The sequence below is a fragment of the Ostrinia furnacalis genome, unplaced genomic scaffold (genome assembly GCF_004193835.3).
Source record: "Ostrinia furnacalis isolate ACB-3 unplaced genomic scaffold, ASM419383v2 OfSCF7182, whole genome shotgun sequence".
Classification (NCBI taxonomy): domain Eukaryota; kingdom Metazoa; phylum Arthropoda; class Insecta; order Lepidoptera; family Crambidae; genus Ostrinia; species Ostrinia furnacalis.
In genome coordinates, this window is record NW_021137421.1 from 317435 (window position 1) to 336040 (window position 18606).

Consider the following 18606-nt stretch of genomic DNA (forward strand, 5'->3'; position numbering starts at 1 on the left):
CACACACCATTAGCCATGCTCTAAGATTACAATAACCCTTTATAAGTACTGAAGCCGATTACCGTTCTCGGTTAGTAACATTGAGATTGTACTAATAATGATAAGATTAAACGCCAACGTAAAACGTATACGCATTTTTAATACCTTACGACTTTCGTAATGGCAATACATAAATCATTTTAATTCAGATAACAATCAAACGTACAAGACGCGCGATGATAAGCTGATAAAGTCAAATAATATTAAACACGTCATTAGATAACGTCCAAAGTGTGATTCGGAAAATAAATTATCGTGATTTATTTACGTAAAAAACCATTGCATTTGATCAGAATCTAAGTTTATGGTAAAACACATCAAAAATAATAATTTACCAGCTGCTAACCTATAACGATGTCCCTATTTGACCTTTTTTGGCAACTTAGTTAATTTTTTTTTGTGTATGTCTTTGTTGCCAAAATAAAGTTATTTTCTTTCTTTCTTCTTTCTTTATTTGGATTTTCACAGACAGCTAACCCCATTTTTAGAGTCCTAGCATTTTAGTGCGAAACTTTAAAAATGTATAATCAGTGCTGCACTGATTTTTTAAGAAGATTACAAGTAATTTGTGATATTAAAATCACTAATATTCCCAATAAGCGGCTTAGAAAAGTCACTATCTTTATACTTCCACCTAAACTATGTATGTTGTATATTTTATAAGTATCTCTTGTATAGTATGGCACAGATGCCTACAATACCAATGTATGTATAGTCTCAAAGTATTCTTATGACATTGTAGGTAAATAAATATGTTACTCAATTAAGTAATTAACCTTCAATTGGTTACAGATAGTCTGTAAAAATATGTCAACGCGGTCTTATATCGTATTTTTATTTAGCAGTTATGTATGTTAAACTTTGGCCACTTCACGATAAATTCACGCGTGGATCACACATTTGTGTATTAAGAATTAATATGAGATAATATGTATTCATAATAATTTTATCGTATTTATGAATAGACATGGTCCACAACAGCAAGTGAATGATAAATATTGTAATTATCTTTTAGATTCTACGTAACTATCACACTAAATAGCAGAGGTGAGAATTAAATGCTGTCTCATTCTAAACTAGGTATTCATCATCATTTGTCCCACTCAATCTGCAAAAATATAAAACTTTATCTCTAATTTGGCCACCATTGCGTTACCGCCATTCTATTATCTAGCCACTTTTAAATGCGTCACGAACGCATGCAGTCATCGCGGCGTTTATTAATTAAAATCCATGTTACCCCAGGATTTAATTAACTCGATACACATACACGCTTAATTGGATCTCTTTCCTCTTTTAACTGAATTAAACGCAACATTAATGTACCAAAGCACTTACATATTGAACCAGAAATAGTGTAGTTTCCATTTATGTTTAAAACAGTATTTTTCCGGAACGATTGGGTGTAGGATGATTTAGAATTCCATTGACCGAAATAAGTTTGGCCTTTAGTTTGAGTAGGCGTATAAACTACGATCAAGACTGCAGGCAATATCAATATTTTCATTTACCTATTAATAAGTTATTACTGTGGCGTGTAGTTTGAGCCTATCGCCCGTATTCACAAACATTACTACTTATGAGGTCTCACAGTGCGCGTGGACGCACAGGGTGACACACGAACCAATCACAGAGCTCTATTCAACTGTGCGTTCGATTTGCTGCTTCACTTAGCAAGCATCGTTTTGAATACGGGCGTTAGTAGCTTTTAGGGTCGCTACGAGCATTTTTTTGAGAATTTCACGAGGTTTCTCTGCGTAACACCATGACATTTTATGCGGAAATTGACAAGGAATAATAAATTCGACCTTCTGAGAGATGGCCGGCAAATTATCGGTTATCTTTTATCATAGTAACTACGTCACACTGACGAGTTGGTAACGCGACTCACTGAGATGATGACGCCTCGCGAATCTGAAAATAGCCTATCATTAGACGAGTATCTTCCTCGACACGTCATGAACGATTACCTAAAAACGGAGCTGGTAGATAAAGAATATGCAGGAATAAAATGTTTTGGTTATTTTAACAAAATTCGCTAATGTATCTATGATTAACTTTTACTATGAATGTGTCTGGTCTCGGGGCTCCGTTTGTCCTGGCATAGAATTCTTTCCGAGTACGAATAAATATTATTTTTGCTTTAGAATAACAGGAGCAACTTTGAGCGTAATTCAGGAATTGAAAGACTTGCTATTTTCACAGCTGTGTCTGTATTTCCTAGTTTTCCGCGCAAAGAAAGAAAATTCTCATTCTTATCATGTAATGGTCGTACGCCGTTATTCAAAAGACAATCCCTTTTACTCACTTTATTTGCGTTCCGTTTCCACTTGCAATGATAATGTTATCTGTAAGTAACTAAAAATGATCCAAATAAAGATGTTTTTTTTTTAATTCTGGTATTTTGTTACCAAAATCAATGAATTTTTTGATTGGATGTTAAGTTAGTACTCGTATTTAGTTAGTTTTATTGATTTTTGAGAGTAGAATAGTTTTACGCAATGTTCTACGGGCAAACTGAAAAAGCCAATGACACGGACAATATTTACAAATGATGATGATGGTTATACAAGATTCCTTATAAAAAAATGAAGATGTTACAATCGTTGTTCTTGTTACAGCCTTACGAGCGCGCCAACCTGGCCGACGCCCTGGTGCCTCGCACGCTGATCGACGGCGAGCTGATCATCCGGCAGGGCGACACCGCTGACGGCATGTACTTCGTGGAGGACGGCTCCGTCAGCATCCGCATCACGCGCGACGACGGCAACGAGCACGAGATCAAGCGGCTCGGTAACTACTGTCTCGCTCTCACTCACGCTAGCTGACGGCGAGCTGATCATCCGGCAGGGCGACACCGCTGACGGCATGAACTTCGTGGAGGACGGCTCCGTCAGCATCCGCATCACGCGCGACGACGGCAACGAGCACGAGATCAAGCGGCTCGGTAACTACTGTCTCGCTCTCACTCACGCTAGCTGACGGCGAGCTGATCATCCGGCAGGGCGACACCGCTGACGGCATGTACTTCGTGGAGGACGGCTCCGTCAGCATCCGCATCACGCGCGACGACGGCAACGAACACGAGATCAAGCGGCTCGGTAACTACTGTCTCGCTCTTACTCGCACGCTAGCTGACGGCGAGCTGATCATCTGGCAGGGCGACAATGCCGAACGCAACGAGAATGAGATCAAGCGGCTCGGTAACTACTGCCTCGCTCTTACTCGCACGCTAACTGACGGCGAACTGATTAACTGACCACCCGGCAGGAAGACAGCGCGCACGGTAACGAGCATGAGATCAAGCGGTTTGGTAACTACTGTCTCGCTCTCACTCGCACGCTAGCTGACGGCGAGCTGATCATCCGGCAGGGCGACAATGTCGACCGCAACGAGAATGAAATCAAGGGGCTCTAAAACTGAACTGTCTCGCTCCCACAACAGCGAACGTGCCTCACCTGACTCGCTCTCACATAATTATACTTTTTAATCCACAACGAGGAAGCGCATGGCCTGCATCTTACCCGATGGAATATTGGCAAACTCATAGTCTGGGATGCAACTTGTGTTGAAACTTTCCGCTTACACCGCCGCCTCAGATCACTATTCTGACAATTTTTAGTGATAAGCATCTTCACATCATCTGAGTGAAAATGTTCCGTCATTTTGACAATCAATTTCATTCCATGTCCAAACAAAACTGGGAACAAAATTAACCGTTGAATTGTTTTTTCCAGGCAAAGGAGGCTATTTCGGAGAGCTGGCGCTGGTGACTCACAAGCCTCGCGCGGCTTCTGCTTACGCCGTGGGACCCACCAAAGCTGCTTGTAAGTTAAAACGCTGTTTTCAAATAAAATGAAAATATTTATTAAATTTTGACCAGTATTTTGGCATTTATGATTCAGATGGTTAGAATTTGTTTCAATTTAAGAATGTGTAATGCCATAAGGCATTTTTCAACCTGTGGTGAAGCCTCTATAAGGGGGTCGCGACAGGTCGTAAAAACTACCTCAGTAAAAAAAAAAATCTTATAAAGACAGATTAATCCGAAATCTAATTATGCAAATGTTGTATGGATTAAAGTATTCGGTCCCTACAAACATCTTTGCAACATTATAAAATACATGAAAAAAAAGCGAACGGTCGGGGGGTCGCCAATATTTTTTTCGTACTAGGGGGTCGTGTCATGAAAAAGGTTGAAAAATACTGCCATAGGGGATTATGCTACCCTGCATTGGTGAAATGGGGTTAGCCCCATTTAACTTAGCTTTAAAAAGAACTGATGTGCACAACGATTGTCGCGGGTCTAATCTCGCTGTATATTTATACATATAGCCTGACCAGGAACATAAAAACCCTCGCCATGTTGCGGAAAACTAATGGTACTAATTTCTTTTAATGGCAACAGTAACTGAAAACTTCATTGATATGTCACCTTGCATGTCAGTCTATTGTTGTCAAAGTGTAAACAAACTTTATTTTCAACCGACTTCAAAAAAGGAGGAGGTTCTCAATTCGACCCGTATGTTTTTTTTTTTTTAAATGTGTGCAATTGATTTTGTGAAAAATTGCTAAAATATTTTTATAGTCGTGAAAGAAAAGTGGTTCACGATGTGTTAATGTATTTGTCGAAGAGAAATACTAAGGGCTCGGACAATATTTTCATTGAATAATGTTTCCGACAAAGGTTGTCAAATTGACTGACATGTTTATCGTATGGTACAGTCCACTATGAAAATTAGCTGTAGTCTGTTTCAACTACCTATTTTAAAGTTTTTTTGTCACTTTCTAAGTTTTGAATTTTATGGAATTGGGAAAGAAGTACCGANACTAGGCGCACAGTACTTTGACCGCCGCATCTCAAGAGCGCCTTCAAGAAGCGCCTGTACGAGGAGCTGCTGGACAAAGTGCCCATGCTGAAGGCGCTGCAGGTACGCGACTCTGAACCCTCCACAGCCGACACTAGGCGCACAGTCCTCTGACCGCCGCATCTCAAGACTTAAATTAATACTAGACAACATCTCATATATTACTCCAACCCAAAATAAGTAGCTAAGGCATTTGTGTTATGGAAATCGGGAACGACGAACCACAACACACCCAAACCAGAGACAATGTGAAAATATCGTTTTCCATATTGTCCCGACCGGGAATCGAACCCGGGACCTCAGGATTGGCCCGGCACACCTTGAAAACCGGTGTGTGCACCTCTCCGCCACGGAGGTCGTCAAAAATGTTACCTAAATGTAAAATAAAATAAAATATTAAAACTTCATTTTCTCAATATTCCCATATAAGAGAGAGAAAAAAAATGCACGGAAATTCATTGGATATTAGTATGTATCATCTGTGATAGGTTTCATTTGTGTCCGCTACTTTTCGAAAAGTGGGGCAAAAAGTTCCCAATGTCATTTCATCAAAATCGGTTGCGAGGTTTAAGCGGGAAAGCGTAACAGACAGACAGACAGACAGACAGAGTTACTTTCGCATTTATAATATTAGTTGGGATACAGTCGACCCAATCAGACTATTACAACAATAGTTCTTCCAAAATAGCGTCTATTGAAAACTACATAAGATGTATTTACACAGGTGGTGCACACGTACGAAGGCTCCGGCTCCTTCGGCGAGCTGGCGCTAATGTACAACATGCCTCGTGCGGCCTCGGTGCGAGCCCAGACGCCCGGCGCTCTTTGGGCCATGGACCGCCACACCTTCCGCCGCATCCTGCTTAAGAGCGCCTTCAAGAAGCGCAAGCTGTATGAAGAGCTCCTGGACAAAGTGCCCATGCTGAAGGCGCTGCAGGTACGCGACTCTGAACCCTCCACAGCCGACACTAGGCGCACAGTCCTCTGACCGCCGCATCTCAAGAGCGCTTCAAGAAGCGCCTGTACGAGGAGCTGCTGGTCAAAGTGCCCATGCTGAATGCGCTGCAGGTATGCGACTCTGAACCCTCCACAGCCGACACTAGGCGCACAGTCCTCTGACCGCCGCGTCTCAAGAACGCCTTCAAGAAGCGCCCGTACGAGGAGCTGCTGGACAAGGTGCCCATGCTGAAGGCGCTGCAGGTACGCGACTCTGAACCCTCCACAGCCGACACTAGGCGCACAGTCCTCTGACCGCCGCATCTCAAGAGCGCTTCAAGATGCGCCTGTACGAGGAGCTGCTGGACCAGGTGCCCATGCTGAAGGCGCTGCAGATACGCGACTCTGAACCCTCCACAGCCGACACTAGGCGCACAGTCCTCTGACCGCCGCATCTCAAGAGCGCCTTCAAGAAGCGCCTGTACGAGGAGCTGCTGGATAAGGTGCCCATGCTGAAGGCGCTGCAGGTACGCGACTCTGAACCCTCCACAGCCGACACTAGGCGCACAGTCCTCTGACCGCCGCATCTCAAGAGCGCCTTCAAGAAGCGCCTGTACGAGGAGCTGCTGGATAAGGTGCCCATGCTGAAGGCGCTGCAGGTACGCGACTCTGAACCCTCCACAGCCGACACTAGGCGCACAGTCCTCTGACCGCCGCATCTCAAGAGCGCTTCAAGATGCGCCTGTACGAGGAGCTGCTGGACCAGGTGCCCATGCTGAAGGCGCTGCAGATACGCGACTCTGAACCCTCCACAGCCGACACTAGGCGCACAGTCCTCTGACCGCCGCATCTCAAGAGCGCCTTCAAGAAGCGCTTGTACGAGGAGCTGCTGGACAAAGTGCCCATGCTGAAGGCGCTGCAGGTACGCGACTCTGAACCCTCCACAGCCGACACTAGGCGCACAGTCCTCTGACCGCCGCATCTCAAGAGCGCCTTCAAGAAGCGCAAGCTGTACCTCACTTAAATGACTTGTTTCGTCTCGTCGTGACATTTTATTGCATAAACAGCAGCCAACTCTGTCTGTAGCCTTAACTAAACACCTTGCAGCAGCTCGTCTACAACATGGGTATTTTACTTTGCTAGGTTTCTTTCTATATTCCATAGATGACACGTTTTTGGTGCCGGCTTTTCCATGTCGAATCGCAATAGGCCAAAATTGTTGGAGTGCTTTGCACTTACAGTCATAGGACGCTACACAGAGAAATGGAGTCATTCCACATAGAATATAGTCTGGCGAATAATGGAATGCGAGGTTATTGCCACATATCGTACTTTCACAAAATATTTGTTTGCAATTAATATTATTCCTACTGGTTAAATTCGGCACCTTATATATCACTACAATTTGCGACTATGACATACATATTTCACTACCCAAATATCAGATTTTGGACTCGCTCCAAAGCATCTGAATATTGCTTTTGTTTATGAATGCTTTTGGATGTATCGTTGAACAAGGAAGGAAAATTATGGGTAACTTAATATCGAGTTTGTTGAGGTAGAGCAGAAATTGGGTAATTTGATATAGGTACTTCAGATTAAAAAGCCATCGAATTATTGTCAAAATTGTGCAAAAGTAATAAATACACTACAATAATCAAAAAGATAAGATAAATAGGTAGAAATATCTGATGTTAAATCTTGTATTTCAACTTTAACAAATGTTTTTTAGTCCAATTAATTAAGTAATGTTAGATTTGGATATAATGTACAGTCGTCGGCACATCAGAGTGTGACAAATTCGTTCTTAATACAACTACTTAAGAAACACTAGTTTCGCTTGAAGTGCCGTTCCCTGTGCGTATGTAGGTGTACTAAATATTAGAAGCGATGACGTATTAACAAAACAGTTCTGGATTTAGTGTACAGCTGTCACCCATGTGCCGTAAAACTGCTGGGAATCTCTGGCGAGCTAAACAACTCCTATATCAAACGTCTGTTGTATGGAACTACTAATTATAATACGTTTTACATTTGGCATAATGACCGCAAAGCAAAAAACCACAATAAAAATAGTGTGTACTTATTAAACACATTTAGACGGTTGATATGGAGCTGTGGTTGAGAACTCGACTGCTATGCCATGGAATTTGATACTCTCACTCGATGTAGTATAATTTATTCACAAAAAATCTTTTTTCTGTTTATATCCCTTTATAGTAATCTTGTACAAGGCTTGCTCAGTTATAGTTTGGACTTGATAACACAGTGTATAATGTCCATTAAGATATAATGTTCTTTTAAATATCAAAACCCGTAGCGTAGACGTGAGTAACAATAAAATTCTTTGTAAAACATAATACAAAGCAAAATTGCCCTATCGCGTTCGTTATTTTATTTGGCCAAATGTCCAAATAATTACAACGTTATTAGGAAATATTAGTAGCAAACTTGTAAGCCTACAGGAAGTGACGCCGGCCGCTAGTCTTGATAATCCACACTCCCCCAACTTTTTCATACATGACTGATTGGCCTCGATGCTCATCGTCCCGAAAATTTTACCGAACTTACAACAATCGATATGCTCAGTCGACGGCACTTATAGGCCAGTAGAATTAAACACAAAAATTGATTAAATCGGAAATAATTCCTACAAAAGATTTTTTTGCTTTAATGGCTTCATTGGTTGCCCATTAAGACTCTCNGTCGAAAACTTAGGAGAGTCTTAATGGGCAACCAATGAAGCCATTAAAACAATAAAATCTTTTGTAGGAATTATTTCCGATTTAAAAGCTAATTCTACTGGACTATTAAGCTATACATTCTTGTTGCAAAATCGCACCTATTGCAACTACTTAAGATGCTACAGTGTTTAGGTTGATGAGACGTGTGTACAAGCAACGCGGGGTTACTGTGGTGTGTAAAATTTAAACTTAATACTTTTTAGCCGCTTAATATTTTTTTTTAGTTAGGCTAATTTGAAAGAAATCTCATATTTCTCCTTATCTCTAAGGCTGAGTTGCACCACCTAACTTTGACCGTAACTATAACGATTATCGATGCTTTTTGTATGGAGTTTGACAGATTTTTGACGTTTGTTAAAGTAGGATGGTGCAACCCAGTTTAAGAAAAAATAAGTTCCTAATATATTCCTTCATTCACTCACTTTGTGCTAAATTAGAGGTTTATCTGCTGACCACAGTGCATAATATATGAATAGAAAAATCTTAAGTTCAGTTCACACTAAAACCGGTTTTAAAACAATAGATAATTATGTCATCTAAGGTCCATTTTTATCTGCACACACCATTAGCCATGCTCTAAGATTACAATAACCCTTTGTAAGTACTGAAGCCGATTACCGTTCTCGGTTAGTAACATTGAGATTGTACTAATAATGATAAGATTATACCGCCAACGTAGAACGTATACGCATTTTTAATACCTTACGACTTTCGTAATAGCAATACATAAATCATTTTAATTCAGATAACAATCAAACGTACAAGACGCGCGATGATAAGTTGTGATAAAGTAAATTATATTAAACACGTCATTAGATAACGTCCAAAGTGTGATTCGGAAAATAAATTATCGTGATTTATTTCTTTTCACGTAAAAAACCATTGCATATGATCAGAATCTAATTTTATGGTAAAACACATCAAAAATATCAATTTACCAGCTGATATAGCACCTATGTCCATATTTGGATTTTCACAGACAGCTTACCCCATTTTTAGAGTCCTAGCATTTTAGTGCGAAACTTTAAAAATGTATACCTAATCAGTGCTGCACTGATTTTTTAAGAAGATTACTAGTAATTTGTGATATTAAAATCACTAATATTCCCAATAAGCGGCTTAGAATATACTTCCACCTAAACTATGTATTGCGAGATTAAGGACTGTTGTGGACACCCTCTGCCCCATCTAGGGGACATAGGACCTTAATGCCCGTTTTCACCATTATTCCCTAATTTTTAAGTGACCCCTATGAAAACAAAATACCTGTTATTTGTTACCATAGGGGTCACTTCAAAATTAGGGATTGATGGTGAAAACGAGCATAAGTCAAGTAAACTATGTATGTTGTATATTTTAAGTATCTCTTGTATAGTATTAGTATGGCACAGATGCCTACAATACCAATGTACAGTCTCAAAGTATACTTATGACATTGTAGGTAAATAAATATGTTACTCAATTAAGTAATTAACCTTGAATTGGTTACAGATAGTCTATGAAAATATGTCAACGCGTTCTTATATCGTATTTTTATTTAGAGCTATGTATATTATGTTAAACTTTGGCCACATCACGATAAATTCACGCGGGGATCACACATTTGTATTTTAAGAATTAATATGAGATATGAATTCATAATATTTATCATATTTATGAATAGACATGGTCCACAACAGCAAGACAAGTGAATGGTAAATATTGTAATTATCTTTTAGATTCTACGTAACTATCTCATTAAAGAGCAGAGGTGAGAATTAAATGCTATCTCATTCTAAACTAGGTATTCGTCGTCATTCGTCCCACTCAATCTGCAAAAATATAAAACTTTGTCTCTAATTTAGCCACCATTGCGTTACCGCCAATCTATTATCTAGCCACTTTTAAACGCGTCACGAACGCATGCAGTCATCGCGGCGTTTATTAATTAAAATCCATGTTACCCCAGGATTTAATTAACTCGATACACATACACGCTTAATTGGATCTCTTTCCTCTTTTACTGAATTAAACGCAACATTAATGTACCAAAGCACTTTACATATTGAACCAGAAATAGTGTAGTTTCCATTTATGTTTAAAACAGTATTTTTCCGGAACGATTGGGTGTAGGATGATTTAGAATTCCATTGACTGAAATAAGTTAGGCCTTTAGTTTGAGTAGGCGTATCAACTACGATCAAGACTGCAGGCAATATCCATGTTTTCATTTACCTATTAATAAGTTATTACTGAGGCGTGTAGTTTGAACCTATCGCCCGTATTCACAAACATTACTACTTATGAGGTCTCACAGTGCGCGTAGACGCACAGGGTGACACACGAACCAATCACAGAGCTCTATTCAACTGTGCGTTCGATTTGCTGCTTCACTTAGCAAGCATCGTTTTGAATACGGGCGTTAGTAGCTTTTAGGGTCGCTACGAGCATTTTTTTGAGAATTTCACGAGGTTTCTCTGCGTAACACCATGACATTTTATGCGGAAATTGACAAGGAATAATAAATTCGACCTTCTGAGAGATGGCCGGCAAATTATCGGTTATCTTTTATCATAGTAAATACGTCACACTGACGAGTTGGTAACGCGACTCACTGAGATGATGACGCCTCGCGAATCTGAAAATAGCCTATCATTAGACGAGTATCTTCCTCGACACGTCATGAACGATTACCTAAAAACGGAGCTGGTAGATAAAGAATATGCAGGAATGAAATGTTTTGGTTATTTTAACAATATTCGCTATTGTATCTATGATTAACTTTTACTATGAATGTGTCTGGTCTCGGGGCTCCGTTTGTCCTGGCATAGAATTCTTTCCGAGTACGAATAAATATTATTTTTGCTTTAGAATAACAGGAGCAACTTTGAGCGTAATGCAGGAATTGAAAGACTTGGTATTTTCACAGCTGTTTCTGTATTTCCTAGTTTTCCGCGCAAAGAAAGAAAATTCTCATTCTTATCACGTAATGGTCGTACGCCGTTATTCAAAAGACAATCCCTTTCACTCACTTTATTTGCGTTCCGTTTCCACTTGCAATGCAACAGATAATGTTATCTTTAACTGACTAAAAATGCTCCAAATGAAGATGTTTTTATAAAATATTCTGGTATTTTCATTTGTTACCAAAATCAATTAATGTTTTGATTGGATGTTGAGTTATTAGTCGTATTTAGGTAGTTAAATTGATTTTTGCAAACTTAAAATGCCAATGACACGAGACAATATTTACAAATGATAATAATGGCCGCCCGCGACCTCGTGGACCCCGATTTACCTCCTTAGAAGTTGAATTTTACAAAATCCCGTCTTAGTGAGCACCTACGTTCTAAAAGGTACCCCCATGCAAAATTTAATTTGAGACTTCTAGCACTTGTAGTTTCTGAGATTTTGTGATGAGTGAGTCAGTCAATCAGAGACCTATCGCTTTTATAGATATAGATTCATTTTAAAAATTAAAATTCAACATTCATTGTGCTTGTTACAGCCTTACGAACGCGCCAACTTGGCCGACGCCCTGGTGCCTCGCACGCTGATCGACGGCGAGCTGATCATCCGGCAGGGCGACACCGCTGACGGCATGTACTTCGTGGAGGACGGCTCCGTCAGCATCCGCATCACGCGCGACGACGGCAACGAGCACGAGATCAAGCGGCTCGGTAACTAATGCCTCGCTCTCACTCGCACGCTAGCTGACGGCGAGCTGATCATCCGGCAGGGCGACAATGTCGAACGCAACGAGAATGAGATCAAGGGGCTCGGTAACTACTGTCTTGCTCGCACTCGCACACTAGCTGACGGCGAGCTGATCATCCGGCAGGGCGAGAATGTGTGAAAATGAAGAAACCGCAACAAGAATGAAATCATGGGCTCTATAACTCAACTGTCTCGCTCACACAACAGCGAACGCGCCTCACCTGGCTCGCTCACACATATATTTTTAATCCACTGCAGTCTGCATTTCACCTGATGGAATATCTTGTCAAACTCATGGTGATATAGGTACATGTCCAAACAAAACTGGGAACAAAATTAACAGTTGAATTGTTTTTTCCAGGCAAAGGAGGCTATTTCGGAGAGCTGGCGCTGGTGACCCACAAGCCACGTGCTGCTTCTGCTTACGCCGTGGGACCCACCAAAGCTGCTTGTAAGTTGCTTGTTTTCAAATCAAATCAAAAACATTTATTCAATTTTGGCCAGTATTTTGGCACTTATGATTCAGATGTTTCCATGTTGAATACATAATGCCAGAAGGGATAAGAAACCCTGCATTGATGAAACGGGTCTGACTTACCTGTAAAAATCACTGATATACATACACGCAGCGATTTTCTAGTCGCTGGTTCAAAACTCGCTGTATAAATAGATACTATCAGTCATTTTCTTTCATTTATGTACTCACCATATCCACTCCCTATAATGAAGTTCTAATAAACTTGGCAACTTGGTCACGTCATTGTCTCCCTTTGCCAAACAAAATCAATGAGAGAGATACTCAAGTTTGACAGCCCACAAAAATACCCCAATTGCCTGGTGATACCAACCACTCTATGATCTTCTGCGCCTTTTCCCATTTCATTTAGAGTCAGCCAGAGCAGATACTAACCCTATAATCTTATGCTATAATAAATACAAAATTTAAATTCTCACCACCAGTCCTCGACGTGGAAACCTTCGAGCGCCTGCTCGGGCCGTGCATGGAGATCATGAAGCGCAACATCGACGACTACGAGGAGCAGCTCGTCAAGCTGTTCGGCGACAAGAGCAACCTCACCGACGTGCGATGAGCGCCCACCACGCCCTTCCGCGACCAGTAATCTTCATCCTATACCTATACCTTTATGTAGTCTCTTAACTTTGAGTCCACTGACCACTGGGTTATTAGCACCGTTTTGAGTTTAAAAATGGAAAAATTTTCGGGATGTGTTTCAGTACTCACTGGGATTTTGTGCACCGTTTTTAAGTTAAAAAAGAAGAGAATCTTCGGGATGTTTCAGAAATACGTAAATTTCGAGTTTTCTTTTAACCCATCAAGCCCCAAAAGAGCGCATTAGACCGCGAGCAATTGATTTCTATTTTCTCTATACGCGGGGCTTGAAGGATTAATGTTTGCTTAGATTAATAACGCCTAAGATGGTCTTCATACATGCGCTTCGGCTAAAGTGAACCAAAAATATTATTGTCATCTTACAAAGTTTTCACTATTGTTTGACTTTGTCAACTGTCAGAATTCAAGGAAAAACTTGGCAAAACCAGTGTGCTTCAAATACGCACCATTGAAGCCATTAGACAGAATAATAATAAGCCACTGGTCCCGTTTGAAGTGCTTCTCTTTTCTTGCGCTTACTCGATTTCTAGCCATTATAATTCTATGAGTGATTGTAACAAAAAATATGTAATAATGATACTCCAGACATATAAATTAATATACTCGTGCATCCCCACTGGTCCGAGGACAACAGGTTAAGAGACACTGCTCTAATCGGTTTTAACTTGGTACAGTAATTTGATGTTTTGACTGCTGTAATTTCGCTGCTGGCTTCAGCAGGTCCCCATGAGTATTGAACCCTCACTGGTTAGGTTTTCGATCTGTAGATCTAGGTTGCACAGAAGTTGTAGTGGTTAAATTTTAAATGTCGTTTCAATGATTCCTATTGTTAGATTATAGTTTAAATGTCAAGTTACTGGCTCGATTTAAAATTCACGAGACGAATCTCCATTAGGCGTTATTTGTTGTGAAAAACGAACGGTTTTGACACAGATGGATCTGTGTGCTTAAAATAGTGATAATACTTTGTCAACACTTTTTGTCTCTGCTCATTTCCAAATTTTGTCTCAGATCTTTGCATTTGATCTTACGATTCCCTACTCTTGATTGTTTTAGTTCATCAGTACCATATTTTGACATTCACAGGATTTTGTAATCCTGATTAAAATATTTGACTGCTAACTTAGCTATAAACAATCAGTCTATGGCACCAAAACATCTTTGACAAAGTTGTGAAAATATCACTGCAATATAATTATGTCATTCGGACAACAAAAGGTTCGTGTTGCCACAACAAATAATTGCCTAATGGAAATTCGGCTTCTTTTACTGTGTTCCTTCCTTGACTTCGCACTGAGATTATGCTGGTGTATGCTAGAGTTTATTGAAATAGCATGAACAAACCAATTTTATTTCAATGGCAAAACATAATTAAAATATCTATGTTTATGCTATTTCAGTGAAGACTTTCTCGATGATATTTATTAATTTTTTTGTTATTGTTATAGATATTTTATTACATTGCGCATTAATGTGCAATCTTCCTGTATATTTTGTATTATGAAACTATTTAATTTAATACAATAAACAAGAACAAAAACAGCATAATCTCCCGGAGTTAACTAAAACTGTTTTACGCTCAAGCAGTCGCTAACTAAATTCTAATTTATTTTGACTTGGCTTCTCGTGTCTACTAATTCGTACCGCGACGGTATCTAGTATCGCTATTGGTTTACGACTTTTTATCAAACAGTGCCATGTGGATAATTTATCACATAATTTAATATTTAGTGTAGTTATATCTCAGATTACGCGTCGAAAGGGAAGGTCAAAAATATTGTACGAGCGCTCAATAATATTGCATTGGTACGAATATACGCTTATATTAGATAGATAAATGCCTTAGTAGAAATGTAAATATACGCTCGAGTGTGTGGCGTCTCGAACCGACCGCTCGCACGAAACTAGTTCCTCACGAACCAAATTCAACTTGCTCATACACAGTGCCATAAAAAAGGAACTTCTTACATCGACATGCAGGATTCTACGTACAATGTCACATCGTTCGGTTTCGTGCGGCCGTCGCGAACACCCGACGAATGATATGAATTTTACGGAATGAGGGTAAAAGGCATTAGTCATAAAAATTACCATAAAAATGTCTTAGTAGTGAGAGGTGACAATGCAATATTGTCGGGCACGCGTCCTGATATATTTCAACAGCTGTCGCCATTTCTTAAATTTAAGATATTCACTGACACAGGCTTTTCTGAACAATACAACATTTTATATACCTTGTAGGTAAAGTATGTAGTCTTATTTTCGTGATTAGATAAAATCTACTCACTGTATTTTTATTTATTTATTTGAACGCAATTTTAATTACTTTATCGATTTTATGTATATGGAGGTGTTACGTGTGAAGCAGTTTTGAATGCCAAATTAATGGTAGTTACGTTGCGCAGGGTCACTCGACGTCGAATGACTCGGCACGTCCGGCCCTCAACCACCGGGGAGTTGTTTTAATATTTAATTGTATTTAATTTTTTTGCAGAGAATATTTTTTTAATGAATGTTTCATAGTAATTTTGTTAAGGAAAAGGGATTATTTTTTTGTGTTATCTTTTAATTATTTTACGTTTAAAAGCTTTTTCTGTTGTAGAGAGTTCCTATTGTTTTGTTTGCTCTTACTGTTTACATATAGATCTGAGGTGTGTTGAACTGAATGGTACAGTAGTCGCCGGGCACGCGGCATCGGCCGTGCCACCCTCAGGTAGAACTTCCCAGTATTATTTAAATTAGAAAAATCTACAACCTTTGTTTGTGAATCCAGCCAAAGTAGGTGAATGCGTAAAGATCATGTGTAGCGCTAAATATTTAAGTCTATATTTACTATGTAGTAGTTAGTTTTTGTCATTTTCTTATTGTAATTTAAAATACATATTAGTAGATTAGGAAATTTAATGGAGCATAGTCAAATCCTGAGGGGTGAGGTGTAACGTTTTGACGCCATGTACAAAAATGTACAAATTTATTTCAGCTGCCATAGACGATGTTGTCTTTTTATTTAAAAGAATTTTAACCTATTAATTGAATTTTAATGATTTTTAATGACCTGCCACTGTTATCGACGAACGGTTTCGATCGTTGCTGTTCGGTGTTGTCTGTCCCGGCCTGCTTCGCTGCTTCTGTTAACCCGACATTACCCGTTAAGCGTTTGGTTGACGTAGCTAATACATTCCTTAGTTGCCAGTTGACAAGTTCAATAATTTAATTTTTGTTAATAAATCTGTATATGATTTTATCATTTCATCGTTCTACGATGACGATTCTCACTTCAAGTGCCTATTTCATACAAAACATCAACAGGAAATGTTTAGAAATCTTTCTCACTAACAATCTAATGTTAATCTCGTGTTTAACTTAAAACTGCCTTTTCTATTTGTGAATTGTGAAATGTGTTGTGAGGTATGTGTATTTAGTGCATCAATCCGAAAGCCGATATATTTCGTTCATCTTTTCCATGATTATTGTATACCCTTGTTGACTTGGACTCTATTTGTGTCATAATTTATCAGTACATTAAATGTTTACCTAGTAAATTTTGAAGTGTGTTAAATGTCCTAAATTGCCAACATTTGTGTAGAGTATTCACCGGTCCATATTCGCTTAGGTGTGTGATACGTTCTCCTTTCTATGATACATTTACAGTTTGATATTCCGTGTATAATGTTGATGTTACATTGTACAGGTGAGGTGCGTCGCGTCCACCGAATGTCTGTGTGTCCCGGTGTATTGAGCCCACTAGTTAATAGTACGTGCAATAACTACATATTTACTGTCATTATCTATGTATGTCGTTCACAATATCATGTGTTAAATTTTGTCTGTGTGGAATTTATTTATAGATTTTAAATCATAGCATAAGGTATATATTTCGCTATACACGGTGTTTAAGAAACTTTTGCATTCTTATTATACCCATCTGTAATGTAGGAATAACTTATTTAAATTTAACACGTGTAAATTCATTTTGTATTGGCGATCATCGACCGATTGTCGTGCAATGTACCTATAATAATAATTTAATGAAGCACAAATGTTTAGATACCTATTTCGAAGGAGTTCACGTTCTGTTGTCTTCCATGGGACGCACAGAATCCACAGCTGGCTCCTGGCTCCCCCTGGAGCGCTATCTGGCATACTGATGTAAAATTAAAATTCAATACGCTTATCCCTAGCGTAAATTTTTATAAATTATACTAGTCATTGGTGTCTATCGTAGATTTGTAACCTGACAGCACATTGGAATAAAATATACGCCATGTCTCTTCACGTTCACACTAGGTGTAAGTTGTCTGTCATACCTGTTTCATGATGGAAGCATATCAGCGCGGGAAGCCGCTACCTCCTACGTCTATAGATATATTGCACCACATATACATCCGGTAGCCAGTTGAAAACTAGTACCGCTTTTTCCACGTCATGAGCTTACCCTGTACATTTATAAAAATTATGTATCGTAAAATGTTAGAAAACTGAATTATATTTGTTTGTAGATCTAATTGGTGTTTATTTTCTCCTTTTCCCATCCCTGACCCATTGTTATAGTTTAGCTAGGTCTACTATGTTACAGCTAGATACCCTGGATGGAAGGAATTAATATATCGTCACCGTCGTGGCAGAATTAAATAACTGACACTTTTGGCAAAAATCACTTTTTTCACTTTTTGTATAGCAGAAAGTGTTACCTATATTTTGGTCTTACTCTCGTGGCAATATTTACGATATTTCCAAAGATATCTTCAGTTTAGTGAAACTATTGACCATAAATTACAACTCTGTTTGTTGTAGAATTTACGTGGTAAAACTGAATAAGTGACTTTATTTAATTCTGCCACAACTCAATGCAAAACATTGCTTCAAAATACTTGTACTAAGAAAGTCAATAAGTGACTTTATTTAATTTTGCCACAACTCAATCCGAAACATTGCTTCAAAATACTCGTACAATTGTGTTTTTTATTTATTTCATTTTTGTAACATTACTTTAAATGTTACTTTTAATTTCAATGTTCATTACTCAGATGTTGAATCTGGATAGTTACCTTCATCATCATCATCATCATTTCAGCCATATAGGACGTCCACTGCCGAACATAGGCCTCCCCCAATGATTTCCGATATGACCGGCTGGTAGCGGTCTGCATCCAGTGCTTTCCTGCTACCTTTATGAAGTCCACGTTGTGCT

General features: G+C 39.2%; 1 protein-coding gene across 4 annotated transcripts in view; it reads left to right on the top strand.

Moving 5' to 3' along the window:
* Positions 1-17920, top strand: part of Pka-R2 (cAMP-dependent protein kinase type II regulatory subunit) — a 32715-nt gene extending 14795 nt beyond the window's left edge. For 2 of the 4 annotated variants that reach the window (XM_028319471.1, XM_028319470.1), the window contains one exon: positions 2661-2882. In XM_028319471.1, the coding sequence (XP_028175272.1) occupies positions 2661-2867 (207 nt within the window). In that variant the 3' untranslated portion in view covers positions 2868-2882. Of the gene's footprint in view, positions 1-2660; positions 2883-5631; positions 5845-12074; positions 12247-12644; positions 12735-13243 lie in introns of those variants that run through there. The other 2 variants (XM_028319469.1, XM_028319468.1) reach the window with 2 other exon arrangements.
* Positions 17921-18606: the final 686 nt, after the last annotated feature.